General features: G+C 43.3%; 1 protein-coding gene across 1 annotated transcript; it reads left to right on the top strand.

The window, feature by feature from the left end:
* The first annotated feature begins 3,569 nt into the window (after positions 1 to 3,569).
* RAB12 (RAB12, member RAS oncogene family) lies at positions 3,570 to 25,926 on the top strand. Its single transcript, XM_054991237.1, has 6 exons — positions 3,570 to 3,964; positions 9,564 to 9,624; positions 17,514 to 17,652; positions 21,332 to 21,421; positions 22,708 to 22,812; positions 23,931 to 25,926. The coding sequence occupies exons 1-6, from the start codon at positions 3,739 to 3,741 to the stop codon at positions 24,042 to 24,044; spliced, it is 735 nt and encodes a 244-aa protein (XP_054847212.1). The 5' UTR covers positions 3,570 to 3,738; the 3' UTR covers positions 24,045 to 25,926.
* The last annotated feature ends 339 nt before the right edge of the window (positions 25,927 to 26,265 follow it).

Genomic DNA, 26,265 nt, shown 5'->3' with positions numbered 1-26,265 from the left:
GTTATTTCAGAAATGTTAAGAATTCATCTCATAAAGCCCGAGATCTCTGAGAACGCAGAAGACCTGGGCTTTAATTAGTGTCACAAAGCTTGTGTTCGCAAAATATTTGAAGGTACGAAGAGATCCATTAACAAATGTCAACAGATCCTTGATGCAAGGCAAGATTACAACCAGGAAATAAAGAGCATTGGCAGAACATGTTCTAAGTATCAAGACTGCCACAGTAACAAGCCGTACATGTTTAGTTTGCATAGCAACTGCTGGTAGTCCTTGCAAAGTCCTGTTTTCCTATGCTTCATCTTTCACTCATATCACAGTTATATCTAACAGAAGCCAAGATCCGTCTAGTGGCCAACTCCTGCAATTACTGCCTTACCCACATCCATATTAATGTAAAATCCTATTAATTTTTCATGCACAGAACTGAAGGCCACAAGTTGCAATCCACTTTTCTCAAGGAGTCACAAAGCTACATTAGATTACACAGATGCTGAAAACAGCTATATTGCTTTACATACCATGTAACAATTTTATTAGGAACAACATGACAAAACGATATGCAAGCTTTTGAGTTCTCTAGAACTCTTCGTCACTGTAGATGTTCAGTGGGGGAAAGAGGAATGGGAGAGTTGTTTAGGGCATGGTAGCAAAGATACAAATTTGCAGTTGTAGTCTTAAAATGTAAAACAGGAAGGGGTTGCAGATTAAACTGGGTTTTATTTATTTAGATTTCTATCCACCTCTCCAAATTTTGTTTGAGAAGGTTAACATATAGTAAATCAATAAAGATGGTGGCAACTGAGATTGCAAGTTAAGATGTTGTAGCAGGTAAAGAGTTGATGGAGGGCAAAATGGATAATATCTAGCAGATGGGAGGCAAGCAGTCCCCATAAGGTAAATTCCCATTTGAAGATCAACTCCAGCTGAAGTATTCCTCTTTTTGACAGCTAAATTAGGTGTTGCCAAAAGTAGACGAAGGTTGCAAGCATGCCATGTTGGTATATAAACTGATTCCAAAAATATAAATAAATGTAACATGTATTATTTTATCGGAAAGGTGGTCTGACTTTAGTCTGGCCTGACTCACTTAAAAAAAATAGAGCCCCATGGTCCCGCCATGTATTTTAGGTTACAAAAAATGACGACACAGGGTTACTCCTATTCAATGACGTTAAGGAATTCTGAGCATGCAGTCGTGCTTATGAACATAAATGTTGGTTGTTGTGGGTTTTCCGGGCTGTATTGCCGTGGTCTTGGCATTGTAGTTCCTGACGTTTCGCCAGCAGCTGTGGCTGGCATCTTCAGAGGTGTAGCACCAAAAGACAGAGATCTCTCAGAGATCTCTCAGTGAAAGCCTTCGACAATACAACATAAATGTTCCTTGCTGGAAGTCTACCACAGGGGTCCCCAACTTTTTTGAGCCTGTGGGTACCTTTGGAATTCTGATAGAGGGTAGTAGATAAAAAAAGGCCACTGTAGAAGGTGGAACCAATCAAAAATGATAACTGTGGGAAGCGGAACCACACACACAGGAGAAGAGGGGAAAAGAGGGGTCATTTAAAAGCTAGTGTGGTGTAGTGGTTAGAGTGTCAGCCTAGAATCTTGGGAAACCATGTTCAATCCCTTGCTCTGCTGCGTAAGTTCACTGGGTGACCTTGGCCCAAGTCACTAACTTTCAGCATAACCAACTCACACGGTTGTTGTAAGCATAAAACAGAAGAGAATTATGTACGCCATCTTGGGTCCTCACTGGGAAGAAAATGGGGTAAAAATGGAATAAGTAAGTAAGTTTAAAAAAACACAGTGAGAGAATAAAACCAACACTATGGCGGCAGCTGCTGCCAATATAACATTATTTTAATTTGCACAACTAATCAGAAGCCACCCACTTCCTAAAAACATTTGGAGGTACTAGGAAAGGTGCCCAGGGTGCACATTTTGTATGGACTTTTTTTGTTGTTGCTCATAGACAGCTGTCCTCCTACTATGCAAGTATGCCAGTGTCCTAGGCTATGGAGGGCTTTGGAGCAGGGCTGGCCAGAGCCTCACAGGCCCCAGACAAAGTCTCTACCACCCCTCCCCCTCGTCTTTTGCTACCTGCTGTTACCATGAATGGGTAGCAATGAAGCAAAAGGCATGTCCATCCATCTGTCCATTTGTGGAAGACGAAAAATAAAGCTAGGGGTCTCAAAATTGGCCACTAGTTTCAGGCCGATTGCGGGAGGGAAACTATAGACTGCCGGAGACAAGGGGCATGTTAACAGGCTGCAGCCCTGCAATAACTGTAACAGCCATCAGCTGTGCTGGCTTGGTTTACAAGTAAAATGGAAATACCTTAGCTGAATGCAGCATGGCTGACCTCACAAGCCCTCCAGCTGACGTGGATCTACCGTTGCCAGTCTCCAGGTGGTGGATGGAGATCTTCCAGAATTACAGCAAAAGATCAGTTCCCTTGGAGAAAATGGCCGCTTTTGAGAGCGGACACCATGGCATTATACTGCAGTAAGGCCAATCTCTCCCCTCCCCAAGATATCCAGGAATTGCCCAATCTGGAGTTGGAAACCATGCTTGGGCCACAGAAGCTTGCCTCCTTGGTCTCTCCCCCCCACGGGCCTGCCCTGGAGGTAGAGTTGCCAACCTCCAGGTGTTGGCTGGAGATCTCCTGGAATTACAGTTGATCCCCAGGCAACAAAGATAAATTCCCCTAGAGAAAATGGCTGCTTTGAGAGTGAAATTTATGGCATTACATCCCATGGACGTCCATCCCTCCCCAAACCCTGCCCTCATCCCCCCAAATCTCCAGGAATGTCCCAACCTGAGACTGGCAACCCTAGACTGGAGGGTGTCAGTGCTCCTCCATGCCAAGGCACAAGCACATCATGTGGCCCCTCCACCTGCCCCCTATGCTTCTCTCAGGCTTGGCTCCTCTAGGGTTGCCAACTCTGGTTTAGGAAATTCCTGGAGATTTGGGGCCGAAGCCTGGGGAAGGTGGGGTTCGGGGAGGATGTAGGGTTGCCAGCCTCCAGGTAGTGGCTGGAGATCTCCCGGAATTACAATGGGTCTCCAGGCCACAGAGATCAGTTCCCCTGGTGAAAATGGCTACTTTGGGGGGTGGACTCTATGGAACTATGACATGCCAAGGTCCTTTCCCTCCCCAAACCCCACTTTCTCCAGGTTTCTGTCCTCAGATCTCCAGGAATTTCCCAACTAGGAGCTGGCAACCCTAGGAGGGTGGGGCTTCAGTGGGGGGCATAGCGCCTTAGGATCCAGCTTCCAAGGCAGCCACTTCCTCCAGGGGGGCTAATCTCTGTCGCCCGGAGATCGTTTGTGATCTGGGAACGCCCCAGACCCCGCCTGGAGGCCGGCAACCGCTTGGCCTGCCGGCCCGCAGAGCCCGGAGGCGCCTCGAAGGGCGGCCAGCCCGACCAACGTCCTCGGCAGAGCGCAGCAGGGCGCCGTTTGGGGCGAGGCTTTCCCGCCTTTCCCGGCCGAGTCCTCCGCCCGCCTAGAGGGCGCTGCGGGGCCGGCCGAGGGCGGGCTCGCCGCGCTCGGGCTCGTCATCCGGGCGGCCGGCGGCGGAGGGGCGCCCGTGCGGTCCCGTCTGGCGGACTCCTTCGTTCTCCCTCCCTCAGGCCGGGGCCGCGAGCGGGGCAGCGGGGCGGAGGGCCGGGGGGCTGGGCCGGGCCGCGGGCCCCGGGCGAGGTGGCGGGCCGCGGGGCGCGCGAGCCGCATGTGTGGATGGAGCCGGGCTCCGGGCTGCTGCCGCGGCGGGGGCCGGGGCTGGGCTCGGCGGGGGGCTCGCCGGCGCTCTCGGGGCCTCAGGCCCGCCGCAGGAAGCAGCCGCCGCGCCCGGCCGACTTCAAGCTGCAGGTGATCATCATCGGCTCGCGGGGCGTCGGCAAGACCAGCCTCATGGAGCGCTTCACCGACGACACCTTCTGCGAGGCCTGCAAGTCCACCGTAGGTACGAGCCCCGGGGCCGGGCCGGGCCGGGGAGGCGGGCGGAGGAGCGGCAGCGGCGGCAGCTCCCTGGAGGATCGGGCCTCTACGTGGGGTCCCCCGCCCGCCCCGGCATCGGCGCCGGCTCTTTCCCTGCCGTGCCGGGGAGCTTCCCTCGGAAAACCCCGGGGTCTAGCGTGGAAGTTATTCACCGGCCTGATTCGGAAGGGCGGACCCTGGTAGCAAAAGGACCCACCGATTAAGTCGGACTTTTGAGCGCACCACCATTTATTTCAGCACAAGTTTTCGTGGAAGTTATTAACCTCCCTATTTAATCGACAGCCCTGCTTGCAAAAGTACACGTTGGTTAAATAGCGCTTTAAAGAGTGCCACCATTTATTTCAGCATAGCTTTTCTTGGAAGTTATTAACCTCCCTAATTAACTTACCTACCTAAGTAGCAAAAGTGGTGGTGGTGGAGAGTGCCTTCAAGTCATTGCTGACCTATGGCGACCCCTGGTGCGGTTTTCATGGCGAGAAACTAACACAGGTGGTTCTTCGTGGGAGATCTCCCATCCAATTACTAGTTAAAGCTGACCCTGCTTGACTTCTGAGATCTGACAAGATCAGGCTCGCCTGGGCTATCCAGGGCAGGGTGGTAGCAAAAGTACACCCTGGTTAAGTAGCACTTTAAAGAGCACCACTGTTTACTGCAGCACAAAGTTTTCTTGGAAGTTATTAACCTCCCTAATACAGCTGCCTCCCTGCTTGCAAAAGTACCCACTGGTTCAGTAGCGTTTTAGAGTGTACCACAATTTATTTTAGCATCAGCTTTCCTGAGCCAGAATTCACCTCTTCAGATACATGGGGTTTACAACTATTGCACCTGAATGTATGTGCTCTGTGTGTTAAAAACCGAGCTTGGCAGAAAACAAAACCTAGGTGACGGAGTAATCTGTTTATGCAGAATGGGTGTGACACACTCTACTTAAGTCTTTCTAGGTTTGCTTTTGTTTTTTTAAAGCTGGCTGAGGTTGCTCAGTTTGGAGTACTTTCCTCTGCCTTAAGAATTTTATCTTCACAATGAGCCTGTGTGGTAAGTTAGGCTGAGAGAGTGTGATTGGCCCAAACAAGCTGCATGGCAGAATGAGGATTTGAATATGGGACTTACACATCCTTGTCTTAGATGGGTAGCTGCGTGGGTCTACAGTAGAACAGCAGAATTTGAGTCTAGTAGTACCTCAGAGACCAACAAGATTTTCAGGGTGTAAGCTTTGGAGAGGCAGAGCTCCCTGAAGAAGCTCTGCCAAGTATCTGAAGAAAATCAGACAAAGAGTTAGGTCAGAAGAGTAGTCTGTGCATGCAGTGGGAGATAGATGGGCAAGGGAGGGGTTAACATAGAATCAAGGAAAGGACAAGGTGAAAAAAATGCGAGGAGATCCAGTTGAAAAAGTACAGGAATGTGTGTAGAGGTATGGCTGAACTACTTCTCTCAGGGGTGGGTGATGCTGTGATACTGGCTTGTGTAGTAACTGAGCGAGAAATCCTAAAATTCAAATCCTGGTTAGTGCTGGGGAGAAGTAAAATTGAACTTTTTGGATGATGGGAATTGTTGCAATGGCCAGCCATTCTTTCCGTGTGCGCTGAGGTGCCCTGAGCATCTACGGGCTGCAGAGTATTTGGCTGGATTTTGCTAGGGTACACACTCAGGTCATGGCATTGACCTACTCCTTTCATTCTCGCTGTTGCTGTCTGTGAACACAGACTGTGTCTCAGAACACTCCCACTGTGTGTTGTGCATTCCTAGAGAAGACCTAGTAGTGATGGCAAGTTTATCTACCATTACTGACGTCTTCAGGAAACCCTAATAAACTCAGAACTTCAGAAGGACCCTTTGGGTCTTCTGGAACAGAATTTGAAAACCGCTGTTCTGAAGTACCATTCAGAAGGTAAATACGAAGAACTGTTTTAACACACCACAGTACTTTTTAACTGTGTCTTTTTGACTTTAATGTGAACATTTGTTAACAAATGAAGACTTGATTTCTTTGGAGATAGATCAAGATGGATAGTGGTATTGGTCTGTCTGTGTCTGGTCTTGCCAGGTACTTCCCCAAACACTTTGGTGTATGAGTTGAAGATGTTTTATTAAGGAAAGATACCAGTATCAAGAAGCTGTAACAATTGAAATTGACTAGAACGTTTAAAGGTAGTAAAACAGGATCAGGTATAGGTCAGTGTACACACACACACCCCTCCAGTGAGAAGGCCTTTAGAAGTTTTGGCGCGCATCGCCTGGGAGGAAGGGAGGGGGAGAAAAGAGCTCAGCTCAGTCTCTGTGTTAAGTCCAAGGTCAGGTTCTCAGGCTTCGGCGGGAACCTGTAACCAAAACACCTTGCCTGGAAGATAAGCAGTAAGTAACAGAGCAACAGACCTCTGGTTCCACTCTGCACAGACTCAGAGGCACTACAGCACAATACTGCATCACAGTACACCTGAAGCATGGCAGATATGCTGAAGGCGTATCTGACAGTCTGTAGCAGTAGAAAAGAGCAACAGTCCAGTAGCGCCTATAAGACTAACAAAGAATATACCCTACCACAAATTTTGTTAGTCTTATAGGCGCTACTGGACTGCTGATTTCTTTGGTTCAACAGAATGTTGTATTTTTCATTGTGTTTGGAAATGCTTGTAGAACACAAAATGCCTGTTTAGGCTAGGCGTATATAACTGGCCCAAGGTCATTCAGCAAACTCCCCTGGCAGAGTGAGAATTTGACCCTGGTTCTCCTACATCCTGGTCTGACACTAATTATACCACAATGGTTCTCTTTATTATGTTCATTAAACCGTAAAGCATACGGGTTAGCATTGATGTGGTTTGTTGTGCAATTCTAAACTGCTTCATTACTTATAATAGTATCTTACTAGCCATCATATGTCTGCTAATTTTAGAAACTGGAAGCAGGGATTGCAGAAGTGAGTACATACTGACTGGTTGCTCACAAAGCTGGATCTGGGACTCTCATTTTTAACTTCTGGGTATATTTACGATTTCTGTCTTGCCTCTAAAAAGTTAAACGTTTTTAAAAATAAAGCACGAGACATGACCAAAACAAAATAGGCTCCTAAAACAGAACTGTCAAACACATTTCCCCCCTGCCAGTTCCCAGCTGGTCCATATAAGAGATTTTTGTTTTATGTATGAAGAACTAGCATTTCCTGTCTTCCACAGGCAAAACATTTCAAAGGCAAGAGACTAGAGCAATAAAGGCCCTTCTATTTATTTGTTAAATTTGTATCTTTCTTCCAAGAAGTTCGGAGTGAGCATGAGAGTAAGATTCTTGCCCAAGGTAACTTATAGCAGAAAGAGGAACTTAACCTTTCCCCCATGTCAGACCAACACTCCAGGCAGGACATCACAAGAAGCAGTTTGCAAACTCACATTCTGAATCTAAGCTGTAGAGAGAGAGAGAGACAGTGAAATCTGATGGTGATACAGAGAGGAAGCATGCCGAGTTTATCTTAGTTTATTTAAAGGCCCCTTGTTAAGTGCATGTTGGCACTGCGGGGAGAAGAATTGGCATATGGCTCAGCTGTGAATAAATGGCAGTTCCTATGTGAGCTAGTAAAATGAAAAAATGAGCTAATGGGTGGAGCTAAGTATAATAAATAGATGGGCGTTTGGTAAGGGGAGTGGAGTTCAGCTGTCAAGCTGTAAACAGCTGAAATGGTACCAGAAGCAGCAAAAACAAATAGGCAGTTCTGGTTTTGTCTTAAAAGTTTGAAGCTTCGTTTTGGCATTAGAGAACAGAACAAAGGCTGTGTTGTATGGGAAGGCCATCGGTGCTTTTCAGCCATGTGGAAAATAAAGGAAGTTAGAGGTCTTCGTTATAAGCAACTGTGGCTGTATGATGGCTTTCATTTGAATGCATTTCCAAAAGTAACAGAGCCCTGTGATAGGGTGTTATCTTCATCAGTCACTTAGTTGTAAACAGCCCTAAGAGAATGTGGTGATTTGATAATACATGGAAATAAGAAAATTATATCCAGTTAAAAATGCCAATAAACAGTTGAGACTTGACCATCTTTCAGTGCCAGCTAAACGCTTAATTCTTTGGTGGGTGGGTATTCCCTTCGCCACTTTATTTAGTTTCGCGCCTAACAGTTAATGAAATAATTTTAGTACAGTTTTGAGTTTTATAAGGACTGTTTTGTAATCTAGATTATAATATTTAACTATTGTTTAGACAACACAAATCTGATACAGGTAAGATCTATGTCAAGGCTTTGGTAGTTGTATTTTTAATCATTTTCACACCTTGAATCCCCACTTGAAAACTTGCAGCATAACAATCTCGATATTTACAAATGGAATTAGTACCATGTGCTTTAATTGATTTAATCATCAGATTGATTCATTACAGCTTTGGCTGGTTAACTGTGAGGGCTAGTTTCAGTTGATCTATGAGTGAAGGGCAGGCTTGCTTTTTAAATGCTATTTTGGTATTACTGTAAGAGGGAGGGAAAAGAGAGGAAAACATTAAAGATCACATTGTATTCTAACTGTGAATACTAGCTATTCTATTAACATCTTGGTTACTTTGAAATTTGCAAATGAAGATAGACATGCAAATCTATTCAGATTTCACAAATCATGTAAACGTTTTTACCATTCACAAATTCACACCCAATTCATTTCCTTTAAAAATGGATAATTCAAGAAAATATCCCCTGAATATTGAGAATTATTTTTTTTAAAAAAGTTATATTTATAGGCCATGCTGGAGCATTTCATTGAGCCCAGAAACCTTTCTGTTTCTCTCCTGGCCTGGACAGGATCCTGTCCCCTTATTTTTGGCAGTTTGGTGTAGTGGTTGAGTGCGGGCCTCTAATCTGGAGAGTCAGGTTTGATTCCCCACTCCTCCACTTGAAGCCAGCTGGGTGACCTTGGGCTAGTCAGAGTTCTCTCAGAGCTCTCTCAGCCCCACCCACCTCACAGGGTGTTTGTTGTGGGGATAATAGTGGTATACTTTGTAAACCACTCTGAGTGGGCATTAAATTGTCCTGAAAGGCGATATATAAATCGAATGTTGTTGTTATTATAGTCCTGTGCTGCTAAAGCACCAAAAGACAGAGATCTCTGAGAGGTGACACTGAGAGATCTCTGTCTTTTGGTGCTACACCTCTGAAGATGCCAGCCACAGCTGCTGGCGAAACGTCAGGAACTACAATGCCAAGACCACGGCAATACAGCCTGGAAAACCCACAACAACCATTGTTAATGCCATAATTTGACTTTCAGCCGTCATTTAATTAAAAAAAACTTTATGGTGATTCAAAACATTTCTCATGAGAGTGCTGCTTACAGGTTCAATCTTTGGCCTCTCCAACTGGAAATAGACAACACGGACTCAGACAGACCAGTGGTTTGACTCAGGGAAAGGCAGTTCCTTGGGTACTCATTTTAAGAAGTGCTTATCCTTCGTTACCCTGTTGCCCCTTTATAATGGCTGAAATTCCTTCAGTTTAAGTTGTTGCATACAAACAGTTAAAAAAAAAACCGTTCCCATATTGCTTTCGCTGCTTATTACTCCTTTTTTTGTTTACTGTATTTTATTTGTAGGTGTTGATTTTAAAATCAAAACGGTAGAGCTAAGAGGAAAGAAAATTAGATTACAAATCTGGTAAGTACAAACAAATGCAACCAGCAGAATTGTTTTCTCCATTTGTGGTGGTCTAGCATGGCTTCAATATGCTTGTCTAATCTCAGTAATTGTTATAAACTGATTTAGCTCTTAGCCAGCTGCTGTTTCCTTTCCCTCACACAGCTCTGGAAATAGGCAACTAATTTGTAATTAAATGGTTAAATTGGGAAATTATTTATTTTTATTTACGTCATTTGGACCTTACCTTTCTCCCCAGAGGGGACGCAAGGTGGCTAACATAAGTCTCCTCCATTTTATCCTCACAACAACCTTTGAGGTAGGTTAGGCTGAGAGCATTCATGCCTGGCCCAAGGTCATCCAGCAAACTCCCATGGCAGAGTAGGATTTGACTCTGGATCTCCTAGATCCTATTCTGGCATTCTGCCCGCCACACAGTGCTGGCTCTCTTGGAATGACCAGCCAAGCAATGTAGTTTCTGTATTTCAATTATTTCAGAGCTCTGGAAGCTCTATCAAAAGGAGATGCCAGTTTTTCTTAAAGGATAGATCACTTGTGAACACTGGTACAGATAACAATATAAGATTTTCTGACATGGTGGGAGTAAAGAAATGTATCTAGGCCAACCTTATTATAAGTAAATGTCCTACATTCCAACAACCATTTCAGTATCTGCATACCATTTAATGAACAAGCTTTTCATTAGCTGTCTATACAATAAAATATTTCGCTTTGACATGCCACATTTTAGCACATTTTAAAATAAATACATAATTTTAAAGGGATAAGATATTTAAGGGACATTTCGTCACCTAGATGCTTAAACATTTGGTGCCAATACTCATGAAAATCAAGAAAGGATAACGAAAGAAACTGTTTTATATACTGTTAACAGTACTGAAAAATAACACTACGAGAACAGGACTGCATACTGCTTTATGGACAACAGTAGTTCAGAAACTGTTTTTGTGCAACGTAGTCATGCTATAACAGTGCATATTATGCTATAAAAGTATATGTAGTTCGATGCCAAGTGCTGTTGTGAGAGAACCAAATCAGCTGTTAACACAATCCTAACCCTGTATTGGCTATACCTCAATCCATTAATACAGTGTTTTGTGCATTATGGGCATTAGAAATAACTACTAGAAATGCTAACTGCCTTTAGTGTAAACAGCAAAGTTCAGTGGTGGTTTGAATTACTCCACTGGAATACTCTTGATTAAATTTAACATTTGCATAGATGCAGTGAATTCAGTTTACTAACTCCTCTTGGCAGGTCACCATCAACTCTGTTTGTCGCACCATGTGTTTGTCTTGCTTCCATCTGAGTTAATTGCTGTTGCATCTTTCGTATCACCCGTTCCCTAATAACTTGAACGTTACTGGCATGACATCATTCCTCATCTGTGTTCCCATCTGGAATCCTATGGCCTCAGGGTTGATACTTGAACAAGAGTGATGGTTAGCCAGGGCCTACTGAAGCTGACACGAGGTAATGTCGATTTTTCAATGTGCCAATGTCTTTGAGTATAAGATTATTATTGTGATGTTTTGAAACCTAATGCTCACAAAAATCAACATTTAAAAAGGCAACTGATGCTTGCCGTTCAGTTAAGCCACTCCCATCAATTTAGGTTAGTGTTGGGTATGTGTAACTGGGTGCGTGGGTGCAATCTATTCATCCTGAAACTGTTTCTGCTTCATAATAGCGGTAGGTAGCCGTGTTGGCCTGCAGTAGAACAGCAGGATTTGAGTCCACCGGCACCTTAGAGACCAACAAGATTTTCAGGGTATGAACTTTTAAGAGTCAAAGCTCCCTTCTTCACATATCTGAAGAAGTATTTGAAGAAAGCTTTGACTCTTGAAAGCTCATGCCCTGAAAGTCTTGTTGATCTCTAAGGTGCCATTGGACACAAATCCTGCTTTTTTACTTCATAATAGTACCTCTGTAGAATCTTAAACTTCAGTGGGGTATTGAACATTCTATGTTGCTTATTTAGCTGGAAGTTTAACATTGTATTGTGAATGAAATTCATCAAAAAAGATCTCATACATTCTTGGTATGCAATCAGGTTTGGACATTAACCCCAATCAGTTGTTCCTCGTGCACTCTTATGTACTCTGATATGCAAGGGTGGCCCTGTCCATATCAGTGGATGAAGCAGAGCGATATATACGTGTGGTTCTTCCATCTCTGTTGAAATGAATGGGGCATCCTTTGTTGATGTGCATTTAGACTCATTTGTATAAAAATATGAACATGAAATGATCTATACAAGATCATTCCAAAGATCTGTTGTAATTGATAGTACTATTAATTAAAAAGTTCTACTGTTACTATAAATGTATTATTTCATTTCAGTACAAAATAGTTGCAGTCATCTGCCCCTCCCCTCAAATTATTGAACTGTTTTAAATCTGTCAGTATTACATAGCTTTTCTACGAGCTAATTTCAGCTGTTGTGATTATGCAGAAGTTGTAAAGGAATCCACGCCAACAACTTGGCAGAAGCTTCTGCTTACATCTTAGTTTCTATAAAAACAAACCTGGTAAATTGACAATTTGAAAATTTCCAAGCTGTTTTGAGTTTTGCAGTTATATAGGGAATCATTTGGAAAGGCAAATTAGTATTTTTCTCAACAGCAAACTGACCAAACTAATTGCCCTATCAAAATTTCATACCGTTAGTATTTTCATACACAGGTCAATATTTGTCTAGAAAAGTGTGCAAACTGCATTTAGATCCTCAGACTGAAGATGATTGCGGTCAAGGCAGTTTTACATCACTCATGTCAGAAACTATCGCGTTTGAAATGGCCTCACATTAGTTTCATGCATGGTGTTCCTTTTACCGCTTCTCTTTTCTGTTGCTATCCTCTGCTGGTCACGGAGTCTGGACTTCTAGTGTTTGTATTTACATTCCAAGCATGCCTACATATTAAGCCTTCTGAAAAGTTGTTTGATTTGTGACATTCATTTCTCATTTAACTTCTTTAGGGCTTATCTAGGGGTTTTGTTTATTCAGTGAGCACAGCAGAATGATCTTCATATTTGAAACTTTAGTCCTAGGGTGCTTATTCCCATTCTCATTTGAAGAGCTGGAGTGATGTCTTTTTGATGCTTCTGGATATTTTTTTGAGCAAATTGTGCAAAATATGTTAATGATTACTGAGTGGAGAAGAGAACCTTTTTTTTTTACAATTCATTACAAATGCAATTTAAGTACGAAATAAAAATAGTTAATTTTTTTAAAAAATATATATAAAAATATTAATCCTTTCCAGAAAATACAGTGAGTGGAATATTTAATAGATGCATCTTTGCAAACTATAAGAATTATATACATTAGAATATATAAATTACACACCTAATTTACTTTATTAAGTTAGGCCATAGACTAGACACCTTAGCTACTTTATGACCCTAAGCAGAGACTACATTTCATAGGTGACAAAGAGAAGCATAAAATCCCCCCTCCCGATCTTAGTATTTGTGGCATGTTGGGCAGCTACTTTGTTTTTTTAATCTCAAACTGTAAAAAAAAAAGTCTCAGGAAAGTAATAATCATATTCTGCCTAGAAATTTAGTGCCAAACCTGTTCACCATAGCTGAGACCAAATGTGACTGTACTGACAGTTTTGTAGTTGTTGCTGTTTTTCCTTGTTACCATCAAGTGTGACAGTACCTTGTGGCTTCGGTGGGTGGGGGTGTTACTGTTGAAGTGCTTTGTTAGAGTAACTGGATGGGACCAGTATAGGAAGTAGTATGTTTGGAGAAGTCTCCTTTTGGCTATGTGGTGATGTGATACCCAGTATGTGATCTTTGATGGAATAGAGAAACATTGGCCAGAGTTGAAGACAGAGACCGGGATAGCAAAAATCTTATACGGAGTATCATATGTACAGGTCAGCTTTTCCCCTTGTCCTTCCCACTGGAATCTCTTGAATGCCCTGATTAGCCGAGGTGCACTTTAGAATGCAGTGGGAAGAATGTAGACGGCAGAGAAAAATTGGTCACCTGGCTGTGCATGCTTGGCATTTTGGAATCCTGTGTCAGGTCTATGGATGACAGGCTATGGCAGATAGAGCCCTGTACCCTTACAGCAAGCACTCCATGGTCTTGGTTGAAAAGGCTTTATTCAAGGAATCAAATCATATTCATAGATAGGTCCACAGGTTGATCAAAAGTTGACAGGAATAACAAGATCTGTAAAACTGGTTCTTATAGGTCCCAAGTCCTCATCCCCCCTCCCAACAGGAAAACATAACTTTTAATGTGAAGGAGTCCTGAGAGCTCCCTAAATAGTTTACATGCTTAGTCTAGACATAAAAGAGGCAATAGATTAAGGATGAAACACGGTATTCTTCTTCCCCCTGAGAACTAGCAGGTGTGCAAGGTCAGAGACACTGAGCTTCACAGCACAAGAGATAAGACACTCTGGATACAGCAGGCCTGTGAATACAAGGCAAGTTATGGCATCAGCAATATGGTATCAAGGCACAGCATAGAACAATGGTTCAGCATAGAACAATGGTTCATGGCAACACATCAGCTGAAAATAATGACATGGATGGGTGACAGAGATGACATCCTGGACAAGATTTGAAATGATTGGATTTTGAACTGTCTTAAATTTAGATACTGGACCTGGACTTAAAGGTTGCCTGTTTTCATTGCCCTTATTAACACACAGGTCTCTAGATACAGGACAGTTAGGTGAATGTACAAGTTGTATATGGATTATTAGGATAGGGAAAAGAAGGTGAAGGACTAGAAATCTGAAACATGTTTAAATAGTAGGGGAACCAGATGTTGTGTTGCCATGAGTACTCTCCTTAAAGGTTTTCACTGTATTGGAAGGTAGATGTGAAAGCTGTATAATACTAGTTGGGCTCATGAAATATCTCAGGAAGCCCCAAGATTATGTTCTTCGGAACTTTACATGGTGTATTCAGAATGAGCCAGGTGAGTCTGGTTTGGTTTTTTCAAAGATAGTCTCTCTTATTCAGGGTGGCCGTGTCTTAGAGGAGACTCTAGGTCAGGGTCACCAGCATGATGCCTGTGGGTGCCATTGCATTCACCAGCACCTTACCTGGTGCCCAAATGTTTTTAGAAAGTGGGCAGGGTGAAGTGGAGCTTTTGTCCAGCAGGGCTTCTGATTGTACATTGAAAATTTGATGGTCTGTGTAGATTTTTAAGGACATTGCTTCAGTAGCAGCTGCCTCCACAGCACAAGAACTTTCACTGTTCATTTTCAGTGTTTATTTTTGAAGGTTCTGTTTAAACAGAGCTTCAGCCTGAAACACTGAAGAGTTACTATTCGAGTGATACATAAAGTCACTCCCTAACATTTTGTGGTTGGCTCCATTTCCCGTGGCTGTCCTTTTGTGGTAGTGCCCCCACAACCTATATTAGAATTCTGAAGGTGACTTCAGTCTCAGAAAGGTTGGGGATCCCTGCTCTAGGCTGTGGGTGCACAGCATATATGGCCTGTGGGCCAAATACAACTCTGTTGTGCAGCCCACAGCCTCCCCTCACAAGTTCCCCTTCCCCTAAGGGCAATAGTGTTTCTCTGCTGTTCTCTGGGCTGAGAGATGGTGCTCTGACACCACCTCCCTGACTGAAAATTTCTATGTTGCATCCCAGGGGCTTGTAATTGAAACTCATACCTCAGAGATACAACAAAAACATTTCCCTCTGTGTGTGGATGTGGATCTGAGTGCTTCTTCTCAGCACAGAGAAAAGCTGAGAGGTATTCTGGGGCTTCCCCTAAGAATAACAGGCCACAACCGTCCAGGTGACATCATGTGGTTAGTCATTTAGCTCCAATGAAGACCCATCATGGCCCAAGAAACAGTTTGAGTTGCCCATCCCTACTGTAGGCATTCATAGCCTCTGAAGAGGCAGATATAGGCGGACATTAGGCCTTTTTGGTTGCTCCCTCTCCTCAGCCATGTTGGAGAGAAAAAGCCATTGGGAAAAAAGGTTCGTTGAGGGTGATGAATCTCTGCACCTTCATATACAGAACTTTATCGTGTCTCTCAGGAGCTGTTTTATTAGGTCTGCCCTTCAGCTATTCTTGAGGTCCAGTTGTGACAAAAATGAGAGAGTTGTTTTAACATAAAAGTAGAGGACTTGCTTTTAAATCTAAGTGCTTGTTAAGAAGGGAAAGTTTTGGCTCTTGCCTGGTGTACATGTTGCTAGTGGCAGTTGGGTGCTCCGAGAGTTTCCCAGGGCTGTAAGGTGCTGGTAGGGAATTGCAATAATTGTGCCAAGATGTCCCTTAATGTGTGCAAATGAGCACCTTGGGCTGGATCCAAACCTCAGTTTCCATTGGTGACAAGGCACTTTCCCTGGCAGAGCAAGGAGTGGGACTATTTCTGCTATCTTCCTCCTCCTTTTGGGCCACACATCACACTGGCACTGTTCCTGAGGGTCCTCTGACTCCTTAAGGTCTTGGTGGTGTGTGAGGCAAATTTCCTTTCTACAAGCGGAGCTCTGTGAGCAGGGCTTTTTTTCAGCGGGAACGCGGTGGAACCACCTCTTGAAAATGGTCACATGGCTGGTGGCCCCGCCCCCTGATCTCCAGACAGAGGGGAGTTGAGATTGCCCTCCCCGCTGCTGCAGCAGCGCAGAGGGCAATCTCAACTCCCCTCTGTCTGGAGATCAGGGGGCGGGGCCACCGGCCATGTGACCATTTTTGCTGAGGGCGATTTAAACTTTAAAAAACTCCCCCTTGTTCCAGCTGACCCAAAATGACGTCATTGTGCGGTCCTGAGTTCCACCACCTCCTTTCCCAGAAAAAAAGCCCCATCTATGAGCAATACTTGAGATCCAGTAGTTGTCTAGAAGGGCAGTCTAGCAACCACAGATAAGCACTCTCGTTTTCCATATGCAAGGTGTCTTGGATTTAGGGAGTCATTGTGGAAGAGTTATCAGTAGCTTGCATGTTGTAGCAAAATTGACAGAAAATATAAGGATGCAGAGTCTCTTCAGCTGATTTCTCTCTGAGGAATTCAGGCCCGTGTTGTTCATTGAAAGCTGTTTCCTTTTCCCTGTGCATATTGTAGCTCAGCAAAAATCTGTTGGGCACCTTTTCTGTATGACACCGGAGAATCTTTTCACTCCTCAGCTGGTCAGTTTTTGAAAAGTTAAAGCTTTAAATGCATTCACCGTGAAGCCCTTGGCTCCCCGATGCTGACCAGATTTCCTTGGAGAACCCAGTGGGACTTCGTGCATTTTGAACAGAAGAAGCGTGATGGAGACAAAATGGCTTATGGAAACAGTTGCTGAAGGCGTATGCATTTCTTGCCATTCGTTGCTGTGAGCAAATGGAAGTGGCCTGACCAAGTCATGTTTGCAATCTTGTATCATCAGAGGAGATGAAAAATGGAAGTAACATAACTCCAGCTGCCTTACTTCAGTTGGAATCTCCTATTCCCTGTGTTGTTTTATTAATTTAGCAGCCTTTCTGCTGCTTATATAGTTTTTTTATGTAGTTCAGTGAAGCAGCTAACACAGCAAGATTTTTTAAATGTAGCATGGGTGTGTGCATGGCTTGTAATGTAGAGCCTCATTGTGCTGTTAACAGTTTATATGTAACTTGATTGGTAGGCTCACATTAATGATAGAAGTGGATCACTTTAGAGGCCTTTGACAACCACAGCGTAATTGTTCTTCTATCATCTCCTTCCTTGATCCAAATGACAGGTTCTGTTTTATATCTCACCCCATGATTTCATCTGCTGGCTTTGGACAAACACCGTATAAAAACTGGTACATAGTCTAGTTAACTACGGAAAAATACTGATCTAACAAATGGATTTCCTTCCTGTAGAAATGTCTAATGATTTGTAATGTGGGGGGGAAAAACACCCTTGTGCCAACATTTGCTGCTGCTTCTTAGGGACACAGCAGGTCAGGAAAGATTCAACAGCATTACCTCAGCTTACTACAGAAGTGCCAAGGGAATTATATTGGTGTACGATATCACAAAGAAGGAGACGTTCGATGATTTGCCAAAGTGGATGAAAATGATCGATAAGGTAAGCTTCCGTTTCTTTGAAAACAAGCAGCACTGATTTCAATACTTGCCCCGGTTATAAAAGGCAAATTGCACCGTGGCAGCATAGCCCTGCATGGCTCTTCCTGTAGCCACGGAGGGCTCAGCGAGATGTAACTCTATCTCCATTTATCATTACCAGTACTCAAATCACGTGGTCCGTCTGTTATACATGTAAGATACAGGAGATTTCAGCCATCTCAGCTGTCTACGACTTAGGTGTTTCTCTTGCCTTCCCGATCTCAGATGTTAAACTGATTGCCTATATGGAACTTAGTTCCTGAATGCTGTCCTGTGATTGTAAGCAATCTATGGGTGTGTGTGTGTTCCTTGTTTTGTGTGCTGTGATGTATGATCCATAATTTGCACAGCTTCTGCTCCTGTGAAGGGAGTGCAGGTGAGTATGTTCCCCTCCATTCTTCTGTGTGGAGGAAATTTATGCCTGCTGCATTTTGATGTTCCAGTGGTAAAGAGACTTCACATTCCTAGCTGCACTTGCAGCTAGGCAAGACACATAGCCACATCCTTACACAAGTTCATGCATGCTTACAGACTCCAGTTTCATTGGCAGAGAGATTCCCCTCTCCCTCCTATGGGAGCGGCAAGACAAGAGTGGTGACAAAATCCTCTTCCCCTTCCCAACATTAAAAGTCTGCGAAAGCATGAAGAGACAGGCAGATACATAAGACTGTGGCTGCAGGCTGAAATTCCAGTGATAGAAGATTTCTGTCCCCTTTCTGTGAGAGAAGGGAGAGTGAGAGATGGTGGGAACATTCAAAGATCTCTGCCCACCAAGCCCAACAGCCATTGTGGCCACAGCCATCAGTGTGCATCTTGAGAACCACTAGTGGGACAATAAGAGGTGTTCTTTCCTGCACGACTGAATGGTGCAACTACGATAATTGTGTGGGTGTGGAATTTTATGCGCAGCAATCTCTGAACCAGAAAGCTGCCCCAGAGCATCCTGCTCAGCCTTTTCTTTCCAGCCGCCTTCCTGCATTGTCTTCAGACGTTCATTTTCTGAACTCCTGCATTGATGTGGAGTGAAAATCATCCCAGGCAAAGTGCTTTCGCTGACAAGCCTCCGGCATGCTCTGCGCAAGTCTATCGGTAGACAGTGTCATCATTTCAGTCGTAATTCCAGATTTTCTTTCTCTGTGCTGGCTGCACAGATATGTCATGTGATCACACAAGGAGAGTGGCTTGTTCCTATTTTGTGGGACTATACAAAATTAAATGCTCAGGTTTGTTCAAGGCCAACAGAGGCATGCATGTCCCCATAGGCAGATGTTTCGTTGTCATCTCCAAAACTGCTTTTTCTTCTCCCTTCTTTATCCCTTCTTCTCCCCTCTTTTTTAAAGGGCCTTCACTGGGCCCTTATCTTGGACAGAGGAGGTGGGGCAGTCCCGTCAAGCTGTTTTTGCAGGAAGGGGAAGGGGGAAATAAATCTTTCCACTAGTAAAACCTAAGCCCGCAGTTGCACCTATGTGTCACTGTGGTGATGGAGAGTGCCCTCAAGTCATAGCTGACTTATGGTGACACCTCCCCCCCGCCCGCCCGATGGGGTTTTCATGGCAAGAGACTAACAGAGGTGGTTTGTCATTTCCTGCCTCTGTGACTCTGGTCTTCCATGGAGGTCTCCCATCCAATTACTAACTCTGCTTAGCTTCTGAAATCTGACGAGATCAGGCTCACCTGGGTTATCCATGTCAGGGCATGTGTCACTGTAGAGGTATGTATTTCATATCTAAAACAGCCTGTTGCATGCAAGCAGGACAGAGTGTGAAACCTCTTCACCATTGGAACGTCAGCAGGCAGCAGCCCTCCCCCCTCTGTGGCCATGCTTTAGCAGGACCCTAAATGTGGACAGTGGGGGGGGGATATACTCAAGTTTCTGTTTTCCTGCTGTCACGGGGTGGGTACTCTCTCTAGCAGTGAAACCTATCCTGCAGATGTTATGTCAGTCAACAGAACAGACTGTGTGTCCTGGGTGGGGAAGTCTGAATTGGCTGCCAGAGAAATTCCTATGCTTTGGGATGGGGTATTATTGCCCCCTTGTGCTGCATCGTGGAACAGGTTGGCTGAAAATAACGTAATGAGGGACTGAAAGATTGCATGAGTGGACACTCTGTGCCACAGTCAGTATGAGCTGATGGTGTGAATGCAGGAGGTGCATGGAAAGAGGGAAATGGCACATCTAAATATGAATAAAAAAGAACACATGCTATCTCGACCACACTATGTATTTACACAGAGGCAACATCTTTGTGAACCCTGAACATTATGGTAGCTTTTTGTTCAGTGCAACATCATACACGGGTCATTTCGTAGAAAAAGAGCTGGAGGAACTCATTAGCATAACTCATTAGCGTATGCCACGCCTTTTGCCATCGCTGGAAGTGTGTCATGAGTATAACTGATTTGCATATGCCACACACCTCTGGCATCACCTATTCTGGCTGTTTTGGACCCAATCCTGGCCATTCAGGGCTGAAATTGTGCCCCAAATGGCAAAAAGGAGCTGAAAATGGCTGGAAAGGGGCCCCAAATGGTCAGGATCTGGCTGCTGATGAGCGGGAGAGTGATCCACTACCTGTCAGAGGCCTGATCCAGGCCGTTTTGGCCCCAATCCAGACTGAAACAGGCCCCAAATGACCGAGAGTCAGGTGGGTGGAGCCACCTGACATGTGACCTCTTTGGGGACTTGCTGGAACTGCGTTCCCCCTCAACATGAGCCCTGATCATACGCATACATGTTATGAACTTGCAGCTGACTTGAGATGTGACTGACCAGCTGTGGCTTCCTTTTTAAATAGTAGATGCTTCAAAACTTTCTCTGCATGCCTCTACATATCATCTCTACCTCTACATATCATCTGGGGTTAGCGTCTTGAACAAGAGTTAGGGCACAATTGGCAACTTTGCTTTGCTTTATACCATCTGAGAATTTTTTTTTAAAAAAAATGTTTTCCTTGTCAGTGTATACGATAATCTTTGGCCACCCACCTGCCCCCAAATAGCTAACAGTTAACTGCTGCTAACTGGCTGAGTTGGCATTGCTGTCTTCAGTGAGAGTAGAAAGGTAAAACAGCTTGGATTTTGGGCTACACAAATGGGAGGGGGGGGCTCTTTTCTAACAGCACTTTTGCAAAAACATTGTGCCATCTTTTATAAAGGGACGCAAAGACCAGCTGATCTTAAATGAAAGCAAGCTTCTAAGATATACTGTTAGAGCAGTGGTCTTCAGCCCACGGGTTGTGGAGTCCCACCTGCTAGGTTGGAAGATCTACAGGGCTGTTTTTCTGCTGCCTTTTAGAAGGACCCACAGCTCGCCCCCATCCCTGGAGAGCCAGGGCCCCCTGCCCTGCCTGTCTGCAGGCAGCTGAGAGGAGCAGCAGGACAGCACGGTCAAGAGTAGGACTCCCGGTGCTCAGCTCATGTTTCTTGTGGGAGGTGTGTGCGTGCGTGCGTTTGTAGGGAAATCCTGTTTCATGAACTTGGCTCTGCTTGTGATTCGTTGGATACAAGTCGTTATTTCATGGTCTCACATGTAATTTAGCAGCTTAGGACTTGTGAATGCAATGGGTGGGCAAGTTCATACTGTCCAAGCTGGATTTTTAGGAGTCTAGCACTCTAACCTGACTTTTTCACCCCCACCCCAGTATGCCTCAGAAGATGCAGAGCTGCTACTGGTTGGAAATAAGTTAGACTGTGAAGTGGACAGAGAGATCAGTCGGCAACAGGGAGAAAAAGTAAGTGTAGGTAAAACTAAACCAACATTTATTGACTTTATTTATTGAGGTTGCCTTATAACGACTCCTGAAAGTCATGGAAACTTAGTATTGCTGATTTGGGTCTTAATTCTAAAATTAGCTAATTTTTCATGCTTTAGACGCTTTTTGATTACCAGCTGACTGGTTGAAGTTCTTAAAACCAGGTACATATTCCAGTGTTTTATGTGGATTTATGCAACATGCAACATTCAACATACCTATGTAAGCATCGTAAGAAGAACCCTGCTGGATCAGACCTGGGGCCCATCTAGTCCAGCATTCTGTCTCACACAGTGGCCAACCAGTTACTCTAGAGGGCCAACAGCATGTAGAGGCTGAGGCCTTCCTCTGATGTTGCCTCCTGGCACTGGTTTTCAGAGGTATACTGCTTTTGAACGTGGAAGTTCCCTTCAGCCACCATATAGTCACCACTGATAGACTTAGCCCCCATCATCCTGCCATTCACCCTTTCACAAGGTTCAAGATGGCTTATAATAGAATTCCATTTGGGATTGTTCAGATGAGCGGTTCATGTGAGCTACCGTTTCTACATGAGGGGTAGGCAGGTAGCTTCTGGCTGTTTGTGACAGCGGTGGCTCAAAAAAGAATTGACACGGTCGTACATGTATAACCCTTGTATGGAGGCAGAGTGTCATATGAACAGCACTTCCATGTAAATAAGAACGGAATGCAGGCCCACCAGAGGTGGGGAAATTGTTTGGGAACTACCAGATGTGTGAACTATCATCTAAAAGTAAAATTAAGCACCTTTCTGATGACACGCACCGATCTAAAGATATTTGTACTTTTTTGTGTTGCCATATAACCCTGAAAGGGAAGATGGAATGGTTTTCGTTCTTGGTTCCACCACCATTTACAGATTTTGTTGTTGGGACAGCAAAAAAAAAATTCTTTCAGAAGAGTTCCAACACTGAACAATTTTATAAACAAGGCAACTTGAATATTTTTTGCCAGTGTCATGGAGTACAGCATAATAAATGCTAGTCAATTTTTTAAAAATTAAGGCTGTGAATTACACAGTCAGGACCTCTGAAATCATGAACAGTACATCAAGTCTTTACAGCTAATGAAATGACAGATTATACGTTCTTGAATGATATCTGTTGTTAGTCAACTGTTGCTTAATTTAATTCATAATATGTAGATCGTTCACATTTTTATGAAACTAAATATAGTATTGACCAAATTAGATCCCCTTTATTCAGAACAACAGTGAATTCTTGATTTTTGTCTTTTTCTGTCAGTTTGCACAGCAGATAACTGGGATGCGTTTTTGTGAAGCTAGTGCCAAGGACAATTTTAATGTCGATGAAATATTTCTGAAACTAGTTGACGACATCCTAAAAAAGGTAAAAAACTTTGGTACTGTAAGCTAATGGGATGTTATGGTTGACTATTATAAGGTAGTGATGTTCATAGCTTTCTGCTACAGTAGACATTGCAGTCCATGATTTCACTTATATGTGGTCTGTGGCCTGAGCACATGTTGTTGCTCCATGTGTCTGGAGAGGCAGCATGGGTGCACAAGCACACTGCCTCGCCCTGCCTTTGCAAGAATTCCTGCTCATCAGCAGTGCACCTACATGTGGAGGAGATGTGCATGCCAAGCGAGTTGCATGTTGTTTGCCTTTATCTCCTGGTCAAATGACTCGCATGTGGGGTGGCTGGCTGCAGCGTCACCATGCGACTTGCCTAGGCCAAGCAGGCGAGCTGGCCATCGCTGCGTAAGTTGCCCTATGGTGCTATAGCCAAGCTTAGCATTTTGGCTTTCCCAGGTCAGGCCTCTCTCAATGAGGAAGGCGTATTTGGAGAAGTGGTGGGGCTCTTTCCAAGGCAGTTTTGGCCTCCCAGTCTGTCCCTGAAGTCAGCAGACCTTCTGCCTCTCAGCTGTGTCCATTTGCAGTGATCCCAGGAACAGAAGCCCTGAAAATGATGAGAGTCTACTGTACAACAGAACTTGTTTCAAATTCTTCAGTAACTAGAATATAGCTTCTGGACCACTTCAGTTCTTTGACCAAATGGTTTATATTGCTTTTTAAAGTACTTTGCATGGAAACTTTACCTCACGGTGGTAGCTGAATGACTTTTGCTTCGGTAGGGACAGGAGGAAAAATAGGAATTGCAAACAGCTGTTTGCTGTGAGACAAAATAACAAATATTCCATAGGACCAGTATATAAACCTGTATCACAGCCGACACAATCCAGAGAAAGGTATCTCTGCTTCAGTCTTACTGATTTGGGTCAGATGTGTTAACGGAGTGGTGTAACAATTCATACGGTCATACTTTATGTCTCTTTGTGTTAAATATGCGAGATGGAGCTTCAAACTCCTGACTGCTCTTCTGGGATGTAAACTCGGACGAGCTTATAAGTACAAATACTGCATTCTGATTGTAAATGTGTATTCTTCTTCTAGTTTTTCATTCCAGTAGCCTATTACTTAATGAGCTTTCCCCCTATTTTAAGATGCCTTTGGACATTATGCGGAATGAATTGTCCAACAGTATCCTGTCCCTGCAACCAGAACCGGAAATCCCACCAGAACTGCCTCCTCCGAGACCTCACGTCCGTTGTTGCTAACTTGCTGCTTCGTCCAGAGTGGAAGTGGGGAGTTGGAAGAGTGCCGGACCTACTCTGCACTACAATCACATGGCAGTTCTTTGTTGCACTTTGATCCCGAGTCAGAGCTACACACTAATTTGTAAATATGCAAATATGCAAACCTGGGTAGGATTCAGCTGTAAGCGGTTCAATACGGCTCTTCCCACAAGTGGGTTTTTCACACTTCTTTCCCAGCACTATAAATATTGTACATTTGGCTGGAAAATACAACACTCCCAAACCTAGGCTGTAAGGAATTAAAAGCATACTTACTTATTCTGAACATAAATGTTGTAATAGTCCTTGATATCAACAAAATCTCTTCTAGTATATGGTGCTTTGCCAGCTTTTTAAAAAAAGATTATTTTTTAAAATTAGACAAATTTATAAAGCTTTCTTGAGCAGTATTGTTTTCCCTTATTCTATTGAAAAAGAATTGTTACCGTTGCATCTGAAAAGGATAGTGCACTTCACCAAGTTCTGGTGCCCTGCGGTCTCCATTCAGTGGCGTGCACATGTGAGGCTATGCGTAGGCCTCACTGAAATGCCATGGGACAATTTGCTTAATTGAGTTTCTGAACCTTACAGATACGGCGTTTCCAGAATTTCTCTTATTTATTATGTATTTTTAAATTTCATTTTCTTTCTGTTCAAAGGCACTGCATTCAGTGCCGTTTTTAATGGATGAATTAGCAACTCTCACAATTGGTTTCCTTCTTGAATATAAATTATCTAGTAATTGGACTGTGTAAAAAGAGAGAGAGAGATAAAAGACATTACTATTCTCCTAGACAAATTATTTTCATTTTTTTAGGATAAGACTTTCCCTTTTGTTAAGGAATACATATGTGTATCTGTCAATATAAATAGGGGAGACGAGTTTGTTAAAATACATTTTCCCCATTGTGTTTATTCACATCTAATATGCTGTGCTAAAAGCGCTTTCTTTTTTTTGTCTGAATGAACTTGTGAACAGTTATCTTTTGGTATATCTTTTATTAAAACTGCACTGTATAGTTTAGCTGTGGTAAGCCAGTAGTTACAAATTTGAGTAACTTGATATGTCCTAAATGTTGTTGTGATATTGAAAAGCATTGTCGTTCCAAACTAATGATGCACCAATAAAATTTTGTATTTATGAATGACATTGGAGCTGCATCTCTTATTAGAATGCCAAACATCAGATGTTGGCCAAAAAAGGAAATTCTAGTCTGGGAAGAAAAACATTTTGAATTAGCTTTCTAGTTTGTAAAAGCAGGATCAGTTAATAGACTGTAGCAAAGCTTTTTAATAACTCATAGGTCATCAAAGTGGATCCACTGACTTTGAAACCCTAAATGGCTATCTTATTTTCCGGTGCCTGAGTCCCTGTTTTGTGTATTAAGGCTTCCCCTCCCCTTACCAATGGTGTGTTCCAGCAACTTTCCTAGAATTTGTCTTCAGGCTCCTGGAAAGAATTAAGAATGTTAAAGAATTGTTTGCAGTTTAAGTAAATTAAAGTTCTCCCTGATTTTGGTCTTGTGTTAGGAATACCTCTTTGGGTCATTCAGTTTTAACTAATAAAAGATGGACAATTCAAATTTATTCCTATTTCCACTACCACAATGTGCCTATACAAGTGTTGTTCTTCACACAAATATTGTGTGGCTTACTTTAGTACTGACTTGATGAAGTTTGCCATTTTTGTAGCACTTGTAGTAAAGCTCTGGGCAATAACAGAGAAAAGGAACTTGTGAATGATAAATTTAAACTTGACAAACGTTTAGGTGACTTTCTGTATTTTAAAAACTGTGTTTTGCCTTCCATTCTTGAATAAAAATGTAAGAAAACTGGCCTAAATAAATGTTATATATTACAAGGAGCTATTTACTCTTGTACATCCAATAAGAAGAGTGTGTTGTTCTCTTGGTGTTGATTTTAGCTGATTCAAAAGTCCCCAAGAAGTGGGCAGATTTCCATCTGACCTACCCGTGTTCGACAATCTTGTGCATCTTGTTATCCTAAAAGAACTTGGTCTGCAAGGCCTCAACATCTAACCCTTCATTTAAACAAAAAACATCCACAACCTTGTGAATTATGTCACTGATTTAAAATATTTTGATGAATGCTGTTGCCACATCTCCCAACCACTTTTGTTAATAGCATATTTCTAATTCTGAACTGGACCATACACTAATATGATCACTAAATCTGCAAAATG

This window comes from Eublepharis macularius, chromosome 11 (genome assembly GCF_028583425.1).
Source record: "Eublepharis macularius isolate TG4126 chromosome 11, MPM_Emac_v1.0, whole genome shotgun sequence".
Classification (NCBI taxonomy): Eukaryota; Metazoa; Chordata; class Lepidosauria; order Squamata; family Eublepharidae; genus Eublepharis; species Eublepharis macularius.
The sequence above is the reverse complement of the archived record's forward strand: the minus strand, read 5'-3'. Positions and strand labels throughout refer to the sequence as shown.